Source organism: Prionailurus viverrinus, chromosome B1 (assembly GCF_022837055.1).
Source record: "Prionailurus viverrinus isolate Anna chromosome B1, UM_Priviv_1.0, whole genome shotgun sequence".
Classification (NCBI taxonomy): domain Eukaryota; kingdom Metazoa; phylum Chordata; class Mammalia; order Carnivora; family Felidae; genus Prionailurus; species Prionailurus viverrinus.
In genome coordinates, this window is record NC_062564.1 from 124,182,960 (window position 1) to 124,206,152 (window position 23,193).

The window sequence follows — 23,193 nt, forward strand, 5'->3', positions numbered from 1 at the left end:
TATATTAACTAGAATTTAAGTAAAAACTTAAAAAAGAAAAAAAACTATCTGGACACAGTTTTCTCCAGCAGGAATTTATTGTTTCATACTTGCTGGCTTTCATGGCTGTTTCTATAGCAATGATGGCATCTTCAGTGGTGTAATCCTTCCAGACTTTAATGATGTTCTCTCTGTTGGGGTTTTTTCCATAGGATTGACGGTGCTTTCCATAGAGTACCATGTGTAAGGAGCCTTAAAGGTGTTTTTGATCCCCTGATCTGAAGGCTGAATTAGAGATGTGTTTGAAGGTAGACCATTTTTATGCCTTTGTTGTTGAACTCATGGGGTGGATGGGGGCATTGTCCAGTATCAAAAGAAGGATGCTTTTCTTTTCTCCTTGAGGTACTGATATTGAGCTGAAAAAAAATGGATTTTTGAATGTGGTTTTAATTGCTTTCTACAGTTTTTTTAATTTGGTTTATGGGCTGTTGTAACTGTAATTTTTAATTGCCTTCAAAGAACAAGATTTAAAATAATATTTGCTCTCACTGAACAGGTTAGATATCTCGGTTGCTCTTGGGTCAACTGGCTTATAGACTTTCACACACACACACACACACACACACACACACACACACACACACACACAAGTTTCTTATTAGATTTTGAAATTCTTAACTCGATTCAGCTAATTATGCTTAATACCCAAGATTCATGTTACTGTACTACAGATTTTTTTTCATAGCAATAAATCTTCAGTTCATTATGATTCCACCCAACAAAAGGCCTGCAGAAGTGATTTATTATTTGGGTATTTGGAGATGATACATTTGATGGTTTTTTGGAAAACTTTTTTTTTTCACTCCATACTCAAATGTGCTTTATTGTCAAGTGCATATTTAGATTATCCTCTTGAATTGTAGTGGTGATCTGTTTTTATTGTGTTTAATAAAATTTGACTCAAAATCTTTATTTGGCATTTTTTTAATGAGTTAGCCAGAGAAGTGCTGCTCCTTTTCCATATTAGTCCTTCATTTCTTACCTAAATTGCATTTAGATTAAATTGTTTTTTTTCTCTGATTTATAATACCACAAAAATAACTTCAGAATTGATTAAAGTTGAGTACAACAATTAATGTTTTAATTTCACAGAAGATCTCATTGTGACATTTTTCCTGGTATGTAAAGCAATGCTTTGGTAAAAATGCATATATTTTCCTTCTTATTTGTAAGATTATATTTAGTGATATTATTTTCTTTGATTATCAAAGACTCTCACTGTAGGCAGTGCTATTTCTTATGCCTAAAAATGTTTCTGAAAGTTGCATCATTACTGCTACTTGCCCAGTTGAATGTACAGAAAGTTTCTAGTCTCCTATTCAAGTTAACCTGTATCAAGCACATGTGGATGCTTACTGGTAAGACTGTAGTACAGAATGCATAAAATTTTTCCCCAGGAAATTTGCAGTGAAGCAGATGCTGTATGGATTTTTTTTCTCCCTACTCCATGAGCTCTGTTAATTCTGTCTTCAGTAGGCCTAATGTTTGAATAAACCAGATGTCTACTAAATCATTTTCATGCCAAGAATTTTAGGATTTTGTACCCTAGTATAGCTTGGTCTTATTCCTTACTATAAGGAAGCTTAATAGTACTGTAATTTAAGGTTTTGGTTTTTAAGATAGAATTTGAGTGATTTAATGCATGGGTACCTTTAGAACCTGATAGATAATCCCATTGCCTTTCTTTTTATAATTAAAGAATTCCTAAACACTTTGAAAGAAAGAAAAAAAAAAGGCAGTCCCCTTACTGTCAAGGTACTTCGTGACTTCAGGGACAAAGCACAGATAAAACCAATCCAGAAAAAGGGGTTTTGTCCAAGCCTTCTTGTATAACCACAAGACCGGTAACTGATGTTTTCTCATTTCCCTTCAAGGCTTGGGGGTTAGCAGCTTTATAGGTAATTAGCAGCTTTAGACGTAAGGGCAGTCCTGATCATAAAAGTGACTGCATTTGTACAAACCAGTAGAATTAGCCTATCTCTTCCTGCCTTAAGTCCTGGTGCTTGCTTCTCTTTCTTACCAATAATGTCCTTTGGCATTTTTGTTTTCAGAATGGGGCACTTCCATCTGCATTAAAAACCTATTCAGACAGATATCCTTTCTTTTCAGTGATTTTCTTGGTGGTGTCTGGGAACTTGTCTGCTGCCTGTTGGTTGGGCAGAAGCTGCTTTTCCTGTTATCTTGACATTTTTTAAAGCCACACCTCTTTTGAAAAGCCTCAAATCATCCTTTGCTGGCATTACATTCTCCAGCGTTAGATCCTTTACCTTCTTTTTGGTTTAGGTTGTCCTATAATGACTTCAGATTTCCTTCAATCATATTAGAGTCTATAGGTATGTCTTTTATAGCAATCCTGCACCCACACAAAAAGCTGCATTTTTAATACAAGATAAAAAAGTAGTTCAAAAAAAGTGCAGGGTTTTTGTGCCTGCTGGTGTAGCTACAGTGATGGCTTCCCAAATTGTCTTTTCTTTTTTTACATTGGCCCTTAATGCTGGATTCATTTATTTTGGAATGGCAGGCTGTAGACCTCAATCTATAGTACATTTCAAGCAATTCAACTTTTTCTTACACGGACATGACTTTTTTTCTGTTTCTTAGGAGCACTGCCAGCATCACTAGTGGCACTTTGTATGGGTCCTATGGTGTTATTGAGGGCTAACAGTATTGTATTCAACATGTTGAAAAATATGTGAGCACCACAAGAGATCACTTTTTGCTGTGGTAGGCAATTTAGTGGAGAGAGAAACTGTTCATGAGGAGGAATTAGTGTCACACAGTGTTTGAAGCAGATATTCGCAACACTTGAGCTCACTGCAGCAGTAACAGGAGATGGCTACGAAATTATCACAGTAGTACTGTACATGCTACAGTGAATTTTATACAGTTACGATTCAGAACTACATTTTTATGTGTGTTTACATTTCTCTCATCTGCAAATGGTGCCATGTGCTATCTGTAAGTGTGTGTGTGTGTGTGTGTGTGTGTGTGTGTGTACATTTTGATACATTTTAACTTTGTAAATATTTTATTGTAGTGAATAAAATACTGGCTACATATGTTTTATTCACTCATGATATACCTAACTTTTTCCTAAATTTTTCCATACTTCTAGGCCACACGGTACATATGTGTATTTTTTTCAAATTGCTGCAAATCTCCAAAAAAATTTCCAATATAATTATTAAAAAAATCTGCATGTAAGTGGACCCATGTAATTCAAATTCATGTTGTTCAAGGGCCCCTGTACTATTGGGGGAGTTTACATTGCTAAAACTTTTCTGAGACTACTTGATAATTTCAACCAAAACTTAAATTGCACATATCCCTTGCCTTAACAATTTCATTTTCTAGGAATTTATCTTGGCATTTGCCCAGAAGTACATAGACATATGTGTATATGTTTTAATTTATTATGTAATTGTTTATAACAATGCAAAAGTGGAAATGAGTTAAATGTTCACTAGTGAAGGCTGGTTAAAGTAATAGAGTAGAATAATATTGTACAGTACAATATTGTACAGTAATATTGTACTCAGTGAGTCCAACTGTGCAGGTTGGTAAAAGAGGGATTTTCTTTTTTACTTTGTGTTTTAAATATTTACAGTGAGAATGTAGTGTAGTAATGGGAAGGAAAAATAGAACAATATGTGGTTACATCAAAGGTGATCTATACTGGGCCAGTAATCTATGTGATATAGATCCTAGATCTCTAAGCCAGCAATAGACAGTGGAGACAGGATGCAGTATCTCTTTTTATGCTAATTGATATTATATTTCAGCTAAACAAACAAAATAAATGTTTTATACCAATTTTTGCTTGCCAATCAGGACTATATGATTTAAGTTAGATATCCCTTTTTACTTCTGGTTTGTTAGCTTTTTTTTGTTCATTTCGTTTTGCTGTGTGTGTGTGTGTGTGTGTGTGTGTGTGCGCATGTGCATGTTTCTTTTTAATTTTTCCTATGAGTTCTCTGGCAAATTTGGAGTGAATCCATGAGAGATGTGAATTAGATGCTTTTCTAAGCTGAAACCATGAACTTTCTTTTTTTCTTTCTCTTGCACTTGTCTTTTTTTCCCACATGCTTCTGTGCATGTGAAATTGACTTTGCCTTTTATTATATAGGCATTAATATGGAATATCTTTATAAAGAAATTCACTTTTCTTATGATAGTTGTATCTTTAAGGTGACAAAAGTATCTGTATTCTACAAAACCAGAACCTGGGACTAGAAAATTTACATTTTATTTAATATATTGAAATGTAGATTTCCAATAACTCTAACAAAGTCATTTGAAATTGTTCAGTAAATACTACTTTTTAAAAAGAGTTGATTAATCTTCCTGAAATGTATGGAGAAAAGAGTTTTTTTTTTTTTGGTTTGTTTTTTAGAGCATGACATTTATTTAATAATGTTAGTAAATGATAGAGGACTCTATTCTAAGTTTTGTTTTTTTTTTAATATCTAATGAAGATATTTGTTAAATTATATTTGGCCCATAACCAAGTTACAATTTTATGTCAGTCTTTGTGCTTTTTGTCATTTGAAACAGATATACTGATTTTTTTTTTAAACTGCATTCTCAAAAAAAAAACCTCATGTTTTAAATTAATTTATTTCTGACATTGAAGAATATATTACTTTCAAATAGTACTTGTAGTAGTTATTTGGGGAAAAATCAAGTATCACCCAAATATCAGTATTTATGAGGCATATTAATAACTAAAATTTACACGGTTCTCATAGTGTCACCTAGTACTCTGTGTTGCACATATATTAACTCATTTAATCCTTACAACACACCTCCAAGGTAGGAACTATTATTATTCCCATTTTATAGATGAGGAAATTGAGACATAAGATTTACCCATGGTCATGTGATTAGCAGAAATACTGAGCCAGACCTTGAACCCAGACAACATAGTTTCAGAGTCCACAGTCTTCACTATGGATGGTTACTAGCATCAGTGCTTAGTAAAGAGTCAGTAAATTTTTGTTAGACCAAAACTAAAAGAGTGTAGCATTTAAAAACAGGATCACTTAAGCAGCATTTTGTTTACAGTACAGGGGAAACAATATACCAAACTTTTCAAAAAAAGGGAAAGGAAGAAGTAGGATATTTGCATTATTCTAGATTATCGTTTTCTTGATTCTTTATGAAGTTAAAAGATATTTTGGATGCTTTTAGATGGCTATAACCTTTATATGTATGACACTTAGACACAGTGATAGAACCCTTGAAGCTTTTTCATCTAATGTTTTATTCTGCCTGTTTTGTTTCTTTATCTATTCAATCAAGAAACATTTAGTGTCATTAAAAAATATGCTATTAAATTTGACACCAAGTATAAACTGACTTGAACAATTCTTTAGTGCTATGTGAAACACTATAAATCTGGAAGGAAATGGGATATTTAAAATATATTTCATTCATTAGAAAAGATATTAAGAGGAACATTCAGGGAGAATAATTTGGTTTCCTTCATTTCAAATGTACAGTTTGCCTTTTGCTATTGAGATCTATAAACTATGTGTCATAACATGGAAGACATTATTTGAGTGTATGGTTAACATTACCAGGGATCTTTACCTCTGTGTGTAGGTAGCCTTTGGTTCCTGTTCCCTATCTCCTTTGTCTTAATTACCTTGTTTTCTCTCCTTTTTCATAGTTTATTCCTGTCTGTCATCACCTTTACTCTTCTCTGTCTAGATATAACCATAATTATTTTTATTTCACTTTCTTAAGTTTATTTATTTGTTTTGAGAGAGAGAGAGAGAGAGAGAGAGAGAGAGAGAGAGGCACAGAGAGGGAGAGAGAAAGAATCCCAAGCAGGCCCCACACTGGCACTGCAGAGCCCGACATGGGGCTTGAACTCATAAACTGGGATATCATGACCTGAGCCAATACCAAGAGTAGGACACTTAACCTACTGAGCCACCCAGGCATCCCAGCCATAATTAATTTTTGATGCAGGTAATGGAATGCTAAGATATTTATACCTCACAGAAAGGAAGTCCGGATTATCCTGCCCACTCATAGCTTACTGTGGGAGAGGCAACTTCCAAATATAAATAGTTCTATGACTCATCTCACTACCAATGTCATAGGAAGAAGAGAAGGGAGAAAACACATCCCCTGCACAGTGACCCACAAAATATTTCTGAACATGACCTTCTGCATCATCAGGGTGAGAGGGGCTTGGATGAGTGAGGTTCTTGAAGGCCTGCATGAATGATGCTAATAACAAGGCTATGAATATAACCCAGCAATTCTGACTCTAGGTTCCATGGTATTTCAGTAGCACTACCTTAAAATGATCCTTCTTTTTATATAAGAGGTAATTCTTGCCATACTGAACATAATAGATGACAATAGGGGGTCATTTGATTTCATCCCTCACGAATCACATTCAAAATTTAACTCTATTAAGTTTTCCAAGTTTATCAAGATAATTTTTAGTGCCTTATCTAAATCTGTCCTACTGGTTCTAGGAACAGTTATGGTCTTTAAAAAAATCACTTACATTAACTCTTTGCACTTTCAACTTACAAAAGAATTAACTTCCGGATTTGTATTGAGTTGATGAAACTCTGAAGAAATGTTATCATGTCAGTTAGAACTATCAGGACTGGCAATAATCTATGCTTTTTTTTTTCCTGCCTCAGTAACATTAGCATTTACAGGAAAAGAAAGGTTATATAGGCCATTTCTGTTCATATGTTTTACTTCAATCTGCTGAGATACACATTTTTTTTCTATAAAACCAATGTCAAAGGTGGTCATGAAAAGCTCAAGCCTCAAAAGTAAAAGTCTACTTTTTTGATAGAAAAGAGAAGGAAATGCATCTCACATAAAATATTAATTAACTACCTAACGATTTTGTGGAAGTCAGTCCTTGGTCAGTATGAATAGATGTATGCATATTTCTACATCATTGCTGAGATTGTAAGTTATACCTTTTTTTTTTTTTTTTTTTTTTTTTTTTTTTAGAAACAGGAACATCCCTAACATCTTTAGGGAAAACAGTACTTGAACAATCTTTACATAGCACACATTTAATATAAACTGTTTATATGTGAGACAAATTTAGGCACTCTAGGGGTGAAAATACTTTCAAGGCATTATGGCAACCCTGCTGTTAGGGGGGCGCTCAGTGATAAGGCCACACATGGATGAATGACTTCAAGGTAGATACTAACATTTTCATTCACTCTTTCATTAGCTCGTATAGTTTCTCATTGATTAAAAAATATTCATTGATCACTTAGTGACTGCAAGGCACTTGCCATCACTGAAGATACAATGATCAACAAAATACTTTCTGAACCTTTAAAAGTTTACATATACCTATGCGGATTAATGATATTAAACAAGTAATTGAAGATTTATTTAATGGCAAGTGTAACAACTGTGACAAAGTTAAGAGCGGTGTGTCCTAAACGTGTATCACTGGAGACCTGACAGCTAATGGATTCAGGAAAGGTTGAGACCCACAGGATGAGCAAGAATTAGAGAACAAAGCCCACAAACCTCTAGTCAAAATAGCTCTTGAGTGAGATAGTCTAATATCCTGGATAGTACTCTAGAAGTGAGTTATAGTTTATAATTCTAGTGCCCTCAAAGGCAGAGAGTATTATGACTGAGATAACTAGTTGCCAACCACATATAGATATAAAGATATATTTATCTTTTTCTTCCTTACCAAGAGAATCCAATTTTATTTGAAGAGCAATGTGCCCAGCTAAAACAATTCCTTTTTTCAAGTTCTATTATAGTTATAGGGTAGTTATTTGACATACTTTTAACTAATGCAAAGAAAGCAAAAGTTATGGGACTGGGAAAGTTCTTCAGAGAAAGCTGTTGTGTTATTAAACATATTTTTGCCTTTTGTCCTTTACTTTCATTTCTGAAATGAGAATGTTATGGTTTGGGCTATGGTCAGTATCTTGAGAACATAAGGATGAGCTAGTCTAAGAATAATACAGGAGAGAAATGCCTCGGTGGCTCAGTTGGTTGAATGACTGACTTCCGCTCAGGTCGTGATCTCATGGTTCATGAGTTTGAGCCTCATGTCAGGCTTGCTGCCGTCAGCGCGGGTCCCAGTCAGATCCTTTGTCCCCCTCTTTCTGCCCCTCCCATGCTTGCACTCCCTAAAAAATAAATAAACACTAAAAAAAAAGAATGGTACAGGAGGAAGCATGAAAGGGCCTAAATGTCCAATGCTATTGTGGTGTCCCTATGCTCCTGGATTTTTAATGTCAGCTTTCTTTGAGAGAGTAAAAGGAAAATTAATCTGCAAATATATAAGGTAAATAGAATCTTCTTTGAGGAAGCATCAGATAGCTATATACCTTCTTCCTGCTTTTACATTGATGAAAAAAGAAATATATATTCAAATAAATATATTTGTTTAATGAACTCTTTGTATGTTTATATGTTTACAGATAAGTATACAGTATACTTATATTTATGTGTTTATATAGATAAGTATATTTATATGATAAGGAACAGAAGAATTGAAAAGTGAAGGCTGTCACTTCTAGCTAGGGTGATCAAGAATGGAAGAGGACCTACTTGAACTGGGTTTTACAATTGTAAATTTGCCTTCAAATTTAAGAAGACTTTTACTGCCAAAGATAATTTTCCGAAAAATTTCACATTGCACTCAGGAACCAATGCATGTTTCCCGCAGAATTGTGTCATGTTTTAGTACAATAACTTATTTGCAACTGTGATGCAGATGGTTTGAGACAGAAGACCTAACGTTTAAAGAGACAGTACAGTTGTCAGGTATATTTTAGAGCCCTTAGCAAGATTGTTTTGGTAGTAAAGAAAATAAAAGAAAAGGATAAAGGGAGAGATGTTACAATGGTTATAACTGATGATTTTTAGATATGGGAGAGGAAGGTGAAGAAAAGTAAATGCCAGCTTTCTATTTGCAGACCTGGTTAAATAAGGAGTTATTATAGGTAGGTAAGAAGGATAGAAGGTTGGGTAGTTGGGAAAGGGAAGATAATGAGTTTTACTTTAAGGCTATCTGGGGCTAATGAAGTGGAAATGTCAGCAAACAACTGCAAAATTGTGATTCAAGTATGAATTGTATAATATTACATTAGAGAAAGTAGGTGCAATCAGTGGTTTTATTGTCTACATGATTTTGTCCATCAGCACTTTTTGTTATTCTTTACTGAGCCTGAAGTACCATGGTGTAGCTTACAATTTTAGTTCCTTTCATAAACCAGCATTAGGGTAAAAAGTCTTTTCTGGTGTGCCAGGAGATTATGGCAAATAAAATCAATTTTTTCTATTTTTGCGTATCACAAAACAGTATAATTTCCTATCTATATGAATATTATATATTATTATTTTTTTGTTCTAAAATAACACTTATTCTTTCCTAAGTCAGATATTTAAAGAGGCATGTGTTCAGGATGACAAATGTTAGGAAAGCTGAAAAATGGCAAGGGTAATGTGATTGTAATTATAATTGGCAATACGCAAAACAAAGATAATTTGATTATTATCTGAAATGCCTTTATTCTCTACAAAGCCAAAATGAAGCAACTTGAATAAGCATATTGGTAAATTGCTTTAATCAAAGTTTTCTGCATATTGAGGCAAACTTCACTACATTTATGACCCATATATATATATGTATATACATATATATACACACATATATATATACATATATATATACTATATATACATTTGATTAAAGATTGTGATTCAAAGCTTTGTTTGAAAGTTTCATTGAAGTCTGCTTAAGTCGCTTAACTGATAGGACAAGCTTCATTAGAAAATACATTCTAGTGATTTTTTTAATAATTATATATTTGGGATTTTAAAATAAATTTTTAGACTGGAATACACTCAGGTAGGTAGGAAATAACAGCCAGAACAATCTACCCAAAAGGTGTAATGAAAGCTTATTTCAGCCAAAGCATAGTGATAATTCTTATATTATGCTACCTACCATTGTATTGATATGTTTGTCCCTAGAAACAGAAAAGAAATGAAAATAGATATGAAAGAGCACTTACTGTATAACTTGAAAGGAGTAGTCGTGGTTCAGTTACCCACAGTGTTAAGTCTAGTGCACGGATTTCTGTCATATGGCTCTTGCTGTCAGGTCTGTTGTAGACTGCTGGGGTTCGTCCTTCTAGTGACGCTTTACCTGAGAAGTGCCACAAGACTAAGATTCCATTCTGTCTTTGTGGCTCTGCCCTTGTCACCCTTTTGAGTTTCCGGTTGAAACCCTGAGGGTCTCATTTCTTCCTGCATGTTCTACCCTCTACTCTCAAGTTTCAGCTTTACTCTTCAGCTTTCTACTCTTCCAAGTTCAAAATTTGTCAAATACCTTGAAGAAGAAGCTTGTATTTGGGCATGGAGAATTTTACAGGGGCTTCAACTTGCTTGACAGAATTGAATAAGGTCACAAAGTATGTGAAATAGTTTTTCCAAAACATAAGTGCGGCAACCTGCTTTCCCTTGAAGCTGGTTGAAACTAGTGATGTTTTTTTTAAAACTGCCTGGGACATTGTCTTCTTGTGATTCTCAACAACTTGACTACTTTTCAGTTTTGTTATTGTTGTTTGTTTGGTTCTTAACATACTAGCAGCTTTCCCTTTAAATATCCAGTTGACATCTCTCCAGGCAAGGAAGGTATCTTTGAGGGTTACATGCAGTGTCACACCTAATAGGAATAATAATGCTAATGACAACGATGATGGCAATAGAAGGAAGTTCTAGTGCTTGTTATGTATCGGATACCATTCTAAGATTTTTACATCAATTATTTTAATTCTGTGATTATGTCATTTTTAGATAGGGCCTGAGTTTTCTAGATAAAGTCAGGATACCTTAGATTTACCTCTAATTTGCACTGAGGCATAGCTTTTATTTCATCAGAAATTTTGTGGCATTTTCCCTCAGTCTGTACTTTTGTTGCCTCTGTGAGCTGGACATAGCTTCTAGCATTGCCAGCCCCTCACTAGAATGGAATTTTTAGTGCTGTCTGTTTCTTTGAATAATTGGCTGCCAGTTCAAAGTTTGTCATTTAAGCCTAGGACCTAGATTCATGTCCTAGCTAAAAAATTAGACCAGGAATATGCGAATCAGGCATTTTTAGTTTTTGGACCAGGACTCAGATTCTGCTGGGAAGTATTTTGAATTTTCCAAATACAGGAACAGGATACAAATAACTGGGGTAAAAAAAAAAAGCCATGAGAAATGTTTTTCATATCCACTCACCGTGTGCCTTTCCTATTTTCTGTGATGTATAAAGGATCACCCAGAAAGATTTGATGATCTTAGCTACACATACTGTTTTATCCTGAAATGCTGTTTAGGGTACCATATATACATATTGTTTAAATTATTGCTATTAGACATTGTTTCAGATTTATCTTACCAATCATTTGCCTAGGAAATGGACTTGAAAAATCAGTCTCTTGGTCAGACAAAATGAGAATTGAAGATGAGTAAGAAGAACTTAGAAGCACTGATAAAGGATAAAAGAAGGTAGTATGTTTTCAGAGAAGCGTAAATACGCTGTAAGAACAGGTGATCATGAGCAAGGGTAATATATTTTCACTTAATAAAAGACCCAGTGAATCTATTGAAATTTAGGATAACTAGTGTGATGAATTTTCCTGGGTGGGAACACAGTATTTCTGAAGAAAACTGATCATGGATGCAGTTTCTTATTGTTGCTTCAAGACATTAAAAAAAAAAAAAAAGATTCCTATGTGGCAGGAGCCATAGCCATCAATCATATAGAGGCTGGGCACTGGAAAAAGGAATAGGTGGTGACACCAGGCACGGTGTTCAGGAAGCAGTAACCATAATAATGTCAGATAAGAAAAATAAAGTGTATAGTAGGGACAGTCAAGATCTTTGCAAAGCTTTCCTAAATACCCTTGAGTATGTTGTGTGTATTCACGATTTCTTCGTGCTTTGGCACTCTCTCCCACTTTCCTTCCACATACTACTGAAGCAGCCCCAAAAGATCCAGAAGTCATCTTTGGAGCTACTGCTATTATTGCTTCTCTTCAGCCCACTCTTACTAAATATTCTGTTGATATAGGCCAGAAGAAAACAACTGTTGACCTTTCTTAGTTGACTTTCCGATGTGGCATTTGGTGTTTGACACAGGACTTAAACCAGAAATGTGAGGTTTCGTGTAAGCATCTCTCCCCTAGTCATGTTGAGTACCCTTACCATATTTCGTGATTCTTTGGAAGTAGAAAATAATGTCGTTGGCATGTGCTTGGAGGTGATAACAAGGGTATGAGAAACCAGAGAAAGTATGTTTTATAAAACATAGACTTTAAAAGTCTGATTTTTTTCAATATCCAGATTTGTTTGACTTATTTGAAACATTATAATACTCCCCTATTAGCCCAAACTCTGGTAGTTCTGTCTTGTTTGTGTTGCAATTGGCTTTTGTAGAATAGTTAAGATTAGCTAATGCTTTTATAGAATTAGGTACCAATCTAAGTATTTTACCTGTTTTAATTCATTTAATCCTCACAACAACCCTATGATTTATGATGTAAATATTATTATCTTTCCCACTTACAAATGAGGAAACTGAGAATCACAGAGGTTAAGTGGCTTGCTTAGGGTCTCTAAAGAAGTAAGGCACCGATATTTGAAACCCAAGAAGTCTAGTGCTAGAGTGTACACCATTAGCCACAAGAGTCACCTGTGTACCAGAAAATCATTAAAACTTGAAAAGTTCCATCTTTCTACATCATAGAGATGAACAGATATGTTACATATAACATTTTCTATTTTAAAATAATTTGAGGAAAAGGAGTTACATTTTTTTCATTAAAATAATTAGCTAATAGTTTATAGGCATTAATTGTGCAATGATATTTTATATTTAATTGAGTTTAGAATTATTATTGTAGTTATTAATTTCCATGTGGTTTATGTTGATTAAAAATGTTAATATAACTGTAGAGCATATAAACAGCCGTAAATGATGAAGGGGGAAGGCTTTTAACTTAATTGGAATCTTAAAAATGAAATAAGCAGTCTCATTCATAGAAGAAGTGAAGTATGGTCATGTAGAACAGATATAGCAGGGATAGTTCTGCTGCTTATGTAAACAAAAAAATATTGTTCTCATTCCTGTATGTAATTTGATTTTCAATGTGAAATTTGAAAATGAAAGTTTGATCTATATTATAAAGGCTATTTTTTTTTAAAGAATATGGATCTAAGTTTCTTAATTCTATTTATTTAACCTTAAATTTTGACAAGCAATTTACACTTTTATTAGGAGAGCATAAATTTAGGGATACTCTTTTAAATTTCTTTTTTTAAAAAGTGATTAAGAAAATTTTCATATTTTTCTACTTATGCCATTGTTTAGTGTGAACATCTATGCTACCTAGTCTTAGATATATTCCATATAAGATATGTTTATGCTCATCCATTGAAATCTTTCTAGGACATTCCAGCACCTGGCAGCTATGATGTTCAAAAATCATATGAGATGTCCCAAGTTCAACATAAATACATGCCACCTCGTAGTTTTGCGGCTAAGCTGAAACATACCTCCTTTCTTAGCACAGCTCCTCGGTGCCTGGAGAAAATGACTGATGGGCCAGGTAAGTACAGACTGTGTTTTTAAAGCTATGAGGAAAAAAAAAATTAAGGTTTCCATACTAAAATAGAATATTATAAACATACCTTTATATTTACCATACCCCTCTTTTAAATGTATAAGATGAAAAAAAATCTGCTTTATTCAGTGAAAGATTTTAGATTTTTTTCAGCCATAAGATTTTTTTGAGTTTTATGTCCCTTAATTTTACCAAAGACAATGTTACTCATTTGAACTTAAAACTAATAAAGTCATTTTCTACTAGGGAATAACCCAAAATTCTTAGTATGGTAGAGTTGTTAGAGGAGAAAGGAATTTAACTATGTATAAGACACACATCATGTTAGTGTCATGGAATTATTTTAATTTTTCTCAAGTATCAAGAAAACATCCATATAAAAAGATAAACATTTATTTGGGAAGGTTAAAATTCCCAAAGTAATTTTGATTTTAAAAATTAGGATTAGTTCAGCTACTAATAATAGTTTTCTTAGACTAAAAATGAATACAATAACTTTTCCTGGTAATGAGGATAAATCAGTTAAGTGTGTTATTTCACACAGGAAAACTAGATAGAAAATAGGAACAATCATTTCCAGCAGTAATTTAGAAATGTATTACCACTAAACAACCAAACTGTTGTAGTGACTACTTATGAGAATATGAAGAGAAAAAAAATGAAACAGAATGGAGAAACTCTTTCAAGGGTTTTTGATAAAGAACCAAATTAGGAGACTACAACCTGTCAGCCAATGAGAATACTTAGAGAGCCTACAATCCATAGAGGCTTGCTTTGTTTTTCACCGTTCTTTCAAGAATCAAGTATTTTGCCAACGTAAAGGTCCATTGTAAGTCAAATTTTAACTTTGTGTATTTTCTTTTTTTTTCCTCTGGAGTTTGCTGTACCATTGTTGATTTTGTCAGGTTTCAGCTTTGTTATGAAGTAGAATTCAAACACTGTTAGTGTCCCTGACCACACTCATTATGTGGTCACCCAGAAGTGGAACAGGGGAATTAGTTCTTTGAAATTCTAGTACTATCACGGTCACCATCACCAAGCACAATCAAATAATAAATAAATATCCAGGGGCACCTCGGTGGCTCAGTTGGTTGAGTGTCCGACTTCAGCTCAGGTCATGATCTCACAGTTTGTGGGTTTGAGCCCCATGTTGGGCTCTGTGCTGACAGCCCAGAACCTGGAGCCTGCTTCAGATTCTGTGTGTCCTTCTTTCTCTGCCCCTCCCCTGCTCACACTGTCTCTCTCTCAAAAATCAACATTAAAAAAAAAAATTAAAAATATCTATTTCAGGGTTTCTTGAAGTAAATTATGTTGAACTTCATATTTTCTGAAGATTATTTTTTCTCTCAGCCTTTACTGTTCTCTCCATAAAAATTATTGTAGATGGAATGTATAAGTTTCAATTAAGTGTCAGGATTGGCACTGTGATTTTTCATTGTTTCAGTATTTAGCCTAGGGCAAGTAAATTCACTAATTGTTTTATTAGTTTTATTTTACAAAATTCAGATAATACTTGCTGTCTACTTGGCTCTCATGAGAATATTAAAGATTAATAAGACAATTTCAAAGTCATCTCCAGAAGCTCTGAAGCTCCTTAGAAGTATAAAGCCTTATTATAATATGAAATATATTTCTTCTTGTTGTCAAGCCAGCACTAGCTTCTGAAACAATTTGGGAGAGGGGAGTATCTTCATTATAAAGACAGTTATTATTTGAATTCAAAGACATAATGACTGTCAAAGTCACTACACAACTGTAGAGTAGCCAGCTTGCTAAGTGAAACGAGTTTATCACACTGGTTAAACTAATAATCCATCAAGATTGCCATCCTGCATCTTAAAAGTAGCCTATAATTCAAAGAAATTACAGCAGAAATCCCACATGCCTCTATAATAAACACATTAGAAAAAATGGATTTCTGAAGCTATTACCTGATATCATGATGTATAAAATTTGATTTCCTCTAAAATGTGCAAATATTGTAGTAATTAGAATTGTTCATTGTTTTAAATTTAATCTAGTATTTAAGGTGTACCATCCAAAACATGTTTCTAACATAGATTCAATAGGTGACTGGGGCCAATTCAATTAATATCTGTGCTTCGTTTTGGTAATTGAAAATTAACTTCCATATGTCCTATTCTCTTACATTGATTTAATCAAGGAAAAGATATTCAGGCATCATATTATCAACTCTCTAAATAGATTCCTCATTTTTATTGATTTTTCAGTTAGGCTAGGTTTTTTTTGATGAATATGACAGAGAATTCTTGATTCTTTTTAATATATATATAGTAATATGGTTTTCTGGTCTAAAATGAGAATAGCCCATATCTGTTTATAATTCTTAATACCGTTTAACTTTTCCTGGGAATACCATCTAACTAAATATGTTAAGTCTTGTGATTTATAAAAGGAAAATCATTGTTATAAAATAAGATACAGTGGTAATAGTTCTGTTGGTTATATGCTTTGTGTCAATTTTTATCCTATAGATAATATCATTTCATATCATATCTTAGAATTAGTTAAGAGTGGAATGTTTTTTCAAGAAACAACAGGTGTTGGTGACGATGTGGAGAAAGGAAGCCCTCTTATATTGTTGGTGAGAAGGCAAACTGATGAAGCAACTCTGGGAAACAATATGGGTATTTCCCAAAAAGTCAAAATAGAACTACCTTATGATCCAGTAATTTACCCAAAGAATACAAAAATACGAATTCAAAGGGATACATGAACCCCCATGTTTAATAGCAGCATTATCTGCATTAGCCATATTATGGAAAGAGCCAAAATGTCCATAAACTGATGTATGGATAAATAAGATGTGATATATGTATGTATGTGTATAATGGAATATTCCATAAGTATAATGGAATACTACTCAGCCATCAAAAAGAATAAAATTTTGCCATTTTCAATGACGTAGATGGAGCTAGAGAGTATTATGCTAAGCAAAATAAGTCAGTTGGAGAAATACAATATGATTTCACTCGTCTGTGAAATTTAAAAAACAAAACAAATAATCATAGGGGAAAAAAGAGATAAACCAGAAAACAGTCTCTTAACTATAGAGAACAAACTGATGGTTACCAGAAGGGCGGGGGATGGGTTAAATAGGTGATGGGGATTAAGGAGGGCACTTGTTGTGATGAGCACCAGGTGTATGTAAGTGTCTAATTACTAAATTGTACACCTGAAACTAATATTACACTATATATTAACTAACTGAAATGTAAATAAACACTTTAAAAAAATAAGTATTTTTTAATCCTATTATTTTTCATTTAAACATTGGTATTTTTTCTTTACCTTATTATTAATAGGAAGGACCTATTGTACGTCAAATTCTTTATAAGCCAGATAAAATAATTTTGTGTTGTTATGTGTGTATATACATATACACATAAATGAAACTATAAAATTGAATTTATAGAGCATCTTATCCATATTTGTTCCTTGAGTCATGACATTACTAAGAATTGAGTGGTTTGCCTTACAAAACTTAAAGAATATGCATATTGTTAACTTTCTACCTATAAATAGAATAATTGGCAAATTAAAACTGATTACTGAATATTTTACATTTGTAGTTAAATTGTTAAGAACTGAGGTTGATACATGATATGAGTTATGAGTTTGGTTGATAAATGAATGATATTCTTATGTTATTTACCAACTTACAGGACATTCATTCATTCACTCAGCATTTTATAGTGATGTATTTATTTCAAATTATTTTAGAACTCTTTTTTTTAATGTTTATTTATTTTTGAGACAGAGAGAGACAGAGCATGAGCAGGGAAGGGGCAGAGAGAGAGGGAGACACAGAATGTGAAGCAGGCTCCAGGCTCTGAGCTGTCGGCACATAGCCCGACGCGGGGCTCGAACTCACGAACTGTGAGATCATGACCTGAGCCGAAGTCGGATGCTTAACCAACTGAGTCACCCAGGCGCCCCTATTTTAGAACTCTTATTAACAGCATGGAAGTGGTTTTGTTATATTCATAAATCAAGTTTTTGCATATATTTAAGAGAGATAAAATTTATTTTCATTAGTCTAAATTAAAGAGGGAAGTAGTATATTTGCAATCAGTATAAGACCATTAAATGTTGTGTAACCCATAAAAACACATTACAGAAATTTAATGAAATTATTAAATGAAGTGCATCACATTATAAAGCAACCTACTCTTATTGCATCAAGGTTTAATTCATAGACATGTGAATGGTTTTGTGATTTATCCAGCTCAGGTAAAGTAAAATTTTTGTTAAGTGAAAAAGGGCTTAAACATTACTTTATCACTCTTATTGACCTGGTTTTGGACATTTTTAGAAGAGGGAAAGACTCAGCAAGTTTATTTTTTTTTTTGTTTTTATTAAAATTTTTTTAAATGTTTATTTGTTTTTGAGCAAGCAAGAGAGACAGAGTGCAAGCAGGGTAGGGGCAGAGAGGGAGAGGGAGACACAGAATCTGAAGCAGGCTCCAAGCTGTCAGCACAGAGCCCGACATGGGGCTTGAAACCACAGACTGTGAGATCATGACCTGAGCTGAAGTTGGATGCTTAACCAACTGAGCCACCCAGGTACGCTAACAGCAAGTTTAAAAAGAAAATGAATGAGGGCATCTGGGTGGCTCAGTCGGTTAAGCGCTTGACTTTGGCTTAGGTCATGATTCCCCGGGTACGTGAGTTCAAGTCCTGCATTGGGCTCTGTGCTGACAGTTCAGAGCCTTGAGCCTGCTTTGGATTTTGTGTCTCCCTCTCTCTCTGTTCCTCCCCTGCTCGCTCTCTCTCTCTCTCTCTCTCTCTCTAAAAAATAAGCAAACATTAAAAAAAAAAAGAAAATAAATGAAAATATTGAGTGTGAGAAACTGGGGACTCTTACACAACATGATGGGAGTGTAAATTGATAGCAGTGATTCTCAAAGGCAGGCTGGCACAATGTTTCAAATATATGCCATTTAACCCCAAAATCCTACTTCTGGGATTACCCTAGGGAAATAATAAATGATATGCCCAAAATTTAAGCATCAAGGAGATTCATTAAAGAACACTAGTAATGAAAAGTTTAAAATGTTCTAAAGAAACAAAAATGGGGTTTAGTTAATTCTTATACATCAACTGGATAGAGTCCTATGAAAATTTTTCAAATGGTATATGTATTTAAACCTGGTAACAAGATAAGATTCATTTGATTAATCATTAACAAATATACACTGAGGGACTCTTGTGTATTAACCACTGTTCCAGGGCCTTATGATACAGCAGTGAACAAAATAGAAACATTGTTTCATAGAGTGTAATATGAGATGTAAGAGACATTTAATGGATTAGACATTTAAGAGAATAAATAGATCAATAAATTGATAGATGAAAGAAAGCAAGGAAAAAAACAAAAGAAGAAAGAAAAAAGAATGAATACCAAATCATTATAAATGCTTTGAAGAAAAACAAGAGAGGGAAGGACGAGTAGGAGTTCAGAGTGGGTTAAGCACAGTTTCAAATAATGTTGTCAGGGAAGGCCTTACTTACTGAGAAAACAATATATAAGTAACTACCTTAGATTCACAGAAGATTTTGTTTTGCTTTTCAGTTGTTTCCTCTAATAAAGCACATACATTGCTTTATAGTAAGTAAAACTTATTTTAAGATTTTAGGTGAAAAACAATTGAAGTTTAAAGCACAATGTTTATTAAAATCAAATAGTTAAATAAATGAAAGATTCTGCAACATATGCAGCATAGAACACATTTGAAGGCTGATAGTAACAGGTGCTGAGACTTATTTTATGTAGAAAGTATAGATCATTTCTCATGAAAATAACATTGTGATTTCTGCATCACACTCCCATAGGAAATTATTTCAGAAAAAAACTATAATTTATCTTAGAAGTTAATTGAACATATACCATGTTGGTAGTTTTGTTCACTTTTTCAATAAACATAAGTAATACCTTTGATATAAAAGTCAGTGTAGTGTGAAAACTAATTATTTATTCTATTTTCTCAGTGGTTTGTAATATTACAGCTTTAGAAATGCTATAGGGTTTATCAAAATGCAGTTTATCCCTCTTGGTGAATACTTAACCTACTGCAATAAATATGTAATTTTTGCTGTTGTTTTTCTATAGCTTCCAGAATGCTTCTGGGATGTTAAAATGCAAGGTAATTCTAAGTGTGGGCAAAAATAGATCAGATCAGTATTGAGGATTTGTTGATTCTATATCTTTGTTAAAAATGGTGGAAATATTATTGAAAATGAGCTAATTTTATTCATTTCAACCTCAAGTTAACTTTATTTCATTGGGCAGTTTATATATATTTCAAGTAAGCTATTTATATACAATTTGAACATGATCATATTTATTAATAAGCATATATTATAGGCAAAATTATCCTATGCCTGGTATACTGAGTTTTCAGAGTTATTCACTTTTTTTTGGAGACTTTGGGAAAAGCTTCATTTGAGAAGTAGAGAATAAGTATGTGGGAGTGGGGGTTGGAAGGAACTTGTATACAGTATTTTAGAATATAAAGGATAATATAATCAAAGTCTGACATAGAGTTATAGCCTTAAAGTAGAAAATGATGTAAAAATGTAAGAAATATTTGACACATGTGTATTTTATATAGACAGGTAATATATAGAAGAGATCTGATACATTTTGTGGGTATAGAATTATATAATGGAGTGAATTATAAATCAATAAAACAAAGAGGCCACACTTTAAAAAATTACATTGGCTTGGAACTAAGAAGGATAGACATAGTATATAGAATAAAAAGAAGACTTTGGACTCTCAAATTTCTACAGATAGGAAGTTGGCTAAAAACCACCTCGTTCCAAACATGGGCTACTTCTTGTATAAAAAGAAAGATAACTTAGAAGACAGAACCAGAAGCCCACAGAATGCAGTAATGAAACATACTGAACAACTCCTAGGAATTAGGATTGGAACCCTAATTTAGGAACTGGCAATATGAACTCCACTGGATTTGAAATGCCTTGAGCCTATGACTGCTGTGTCCCTCCTGTTTTTCTACCTTTGAGTAGCTGTATTGATAGCCTTTATCTTATGTCTGTTCTACCATTAGGCTATAGGTTATCTGTGAGCCAGATAAATTGTCTCTTTAGTTCAAGGCCTTTAGATGGAGAGGAACGGTATTCAAAGAGTTGTACGGAAGTACTAAAACAGAGGAGTCTCATCCGCATCTGAATCAGAATTAGATGACAAAATCCTGAGATTCAAGTTAATGCCACAACAGGTTGAAATTTGGGAGTCCTTCACAGGGTGGCCTGTATTTTACATATAGGAGATACAAAATGTAGCCAGAGAATGGACTATGGAAGATTGTGCTTTCCACATTTTTGCCACAATATCTTCTATCCTACATGTTCCTCACACAGTGCAGTGTTGACACTGCTCTCATTGAGTATTGGAGTTTATTTCCAATTCCATGGTGGACTTTTGGTATTTCTTCTATAGAATATGGCAAGAGAATTGCTATGTGACTGCCAAGGCTAAATCATAATAATTTCGTGCACTTCTGGATGGTCCTCTCAGAATGCCTACTCTTGAAACTAGCCATCCTGCAGTGCCTTAACCAAGCGCCTATAAAGAGGTCTGTGAAGAGAAAATGAGGCCCCCAGTTCTAGCTCAGGGACAACCTCTAGCACGGACTAGCCAGCTTTGTAAATGAATGAAAGTACAAGAACCTCCACCCACCAGTCAAGCTGCCCCAGCTGACACCATACCCTGTACTGCTGAGATGAATCTTCTCTTCTGAGTCATGCTTAAATGCATGAATTTTGATCGAAACAAATGATTGTTGTTTAAGCCACTAGTTTTGAGGGGGTAGTTTTTAATGCAGCACTAGATAACAAATTATAAGCAAAGAAAGGGGACAAATGAAGGCAGATAAAGTTAGTTCTAAGTAAAAATATGGAATAATTGATGGATGGGCAAGACAAGGCTTCATTATAGGTCTCAAAGGTGATGTGGTTTAAGAATAAGAAGTTGGTATTCTATGTCATTGTTAAGTTGAAGGTGTGTTCATGCCTACAATTAAAGTTGGATCAAGATTAAGGTTAGAAAGTCCAGGATTGTAAAGGCTATTAATAGTAATATTAAACTATTTTAGAAATATTTAATAGGGTAATGTAATAAGATGATTCATGTTCTGAAATCATCTAAGAAGGTGGGAGAGAACATTAGAGTTGGGTAGATAAAAGCCACAAAGAGGAAGGTGGCTCAGTTAGATAAATTAATGATTAAAATAGACATGTATTATATTTGAATGAAAGTTTTAAGTTTCCCAGGCATTTCACATTCATTACTGGATTATCACAACTACCTTATGAGTTATGATCACCATCCTTATTTATAAAGGAGAAAACTAAAAGGCAGGCAATTAAAAAAAGGAGAAAATTTGGTCATATTAATACAGATAGAAAATAATATAAGCAGAAATAAGACCCAGATAGTTAAATTGTTTTGTTCATTCATTATTTATTAAAAAAATGTTTTTTGAGCACATACTATGTTTCAGGCACTGTGCTATGAATAAAGGAAAATTATTCAATCCTTGTCTTCAAATTCCTGGTATCTAGCAAGGGAGAAAAATGTCCACAGATGATTATAATAAAAGTCAATTTTAGTGTCCCCTATATAACAGTTGTTTCCAAAATCACATATAAATTTACTGCAAATGGATGAGCAGGTCTGTTAAAAATTTTTTTCCCTGAGATATATTTGACATATAACATTATATAAGTTTAAGGTATACAACATAAGGTTGATTTGATACTTTTATATATTGCTATATGATTGCCATTGTAGCATTAACTACCAGCTTTATCAGGTCACATAATCATTTCTTTTTTGTGATGAGAATTATTAAGATCTAGTCACTAAGCAAGTTTCATGTTTATAATACAATATTGTTGCCTATAATCATTATGCTGTGTTATGTCTCCAGGACTTACTTACCTACTAATTATAAGTTTGTACCCATAAACAACATCTCTCCTATCCCCCAGTCTTCAGCCCCTGGCAACCACAATTTTACTCTCTCTCTCTTTTTTTTTATAAGTTCAGCTTTCTTTATATTTTACATGTAATTGATATCATGCAGTATTTATCTTTCTTTTTCTGACTTATCTCACTTAGTATAATGCCTTTTTAAAAAAAGTTTATTTTAAGAGAGAGAGAGGCAGAGAGACAGAGAGACAGAGAGAATCCTAAGCAGACTCTGCACTGTCAGTACAGAGCTCTATGCAGGGCTTGAGTTCATGAACCATAAGATCAAGACCTGAGCAGAAGTCAAGAGTCGAATGCTTAACTTACTGAGCCACCTAAGTGCCCCAGTATAATGTCTTTAAGGTCCATCCATGTTGTTGCAAATGGCAGGATTTCCTTCTTTCTCATGACTGAAAAATATCCCATGTCTCTACATACCACATCTTCTTTATTCATTCATCTGTTGTTGGGCACTTAGGCTTCCATATCT

At 33.7% G+C, this 23,193-nt stretch overlaps 1 protein-coding gene across 1 annotated transcript in view; it reads left to right on the top strand.

Annotated features, from left to right (window-relative positions):
* Positions 1-23,193, top strand: part of STPG2 (sperm tail PG-rich repeat containing 2) — a 549,400-nt gene that overhangs the window by 217,926 nt on the left and 308,281 nt on the right. The window contains exon 12 of the mRNA XM_047857630.1: positions 13,508-13,667. Within this exon, the coding sequence (XP_047713586.1) occupies positions 13,508-13,667 (160 nt within the window). The remainder of the gene's footprint in view (positions 1-13,507; positions 13,668-23,193) is intronic.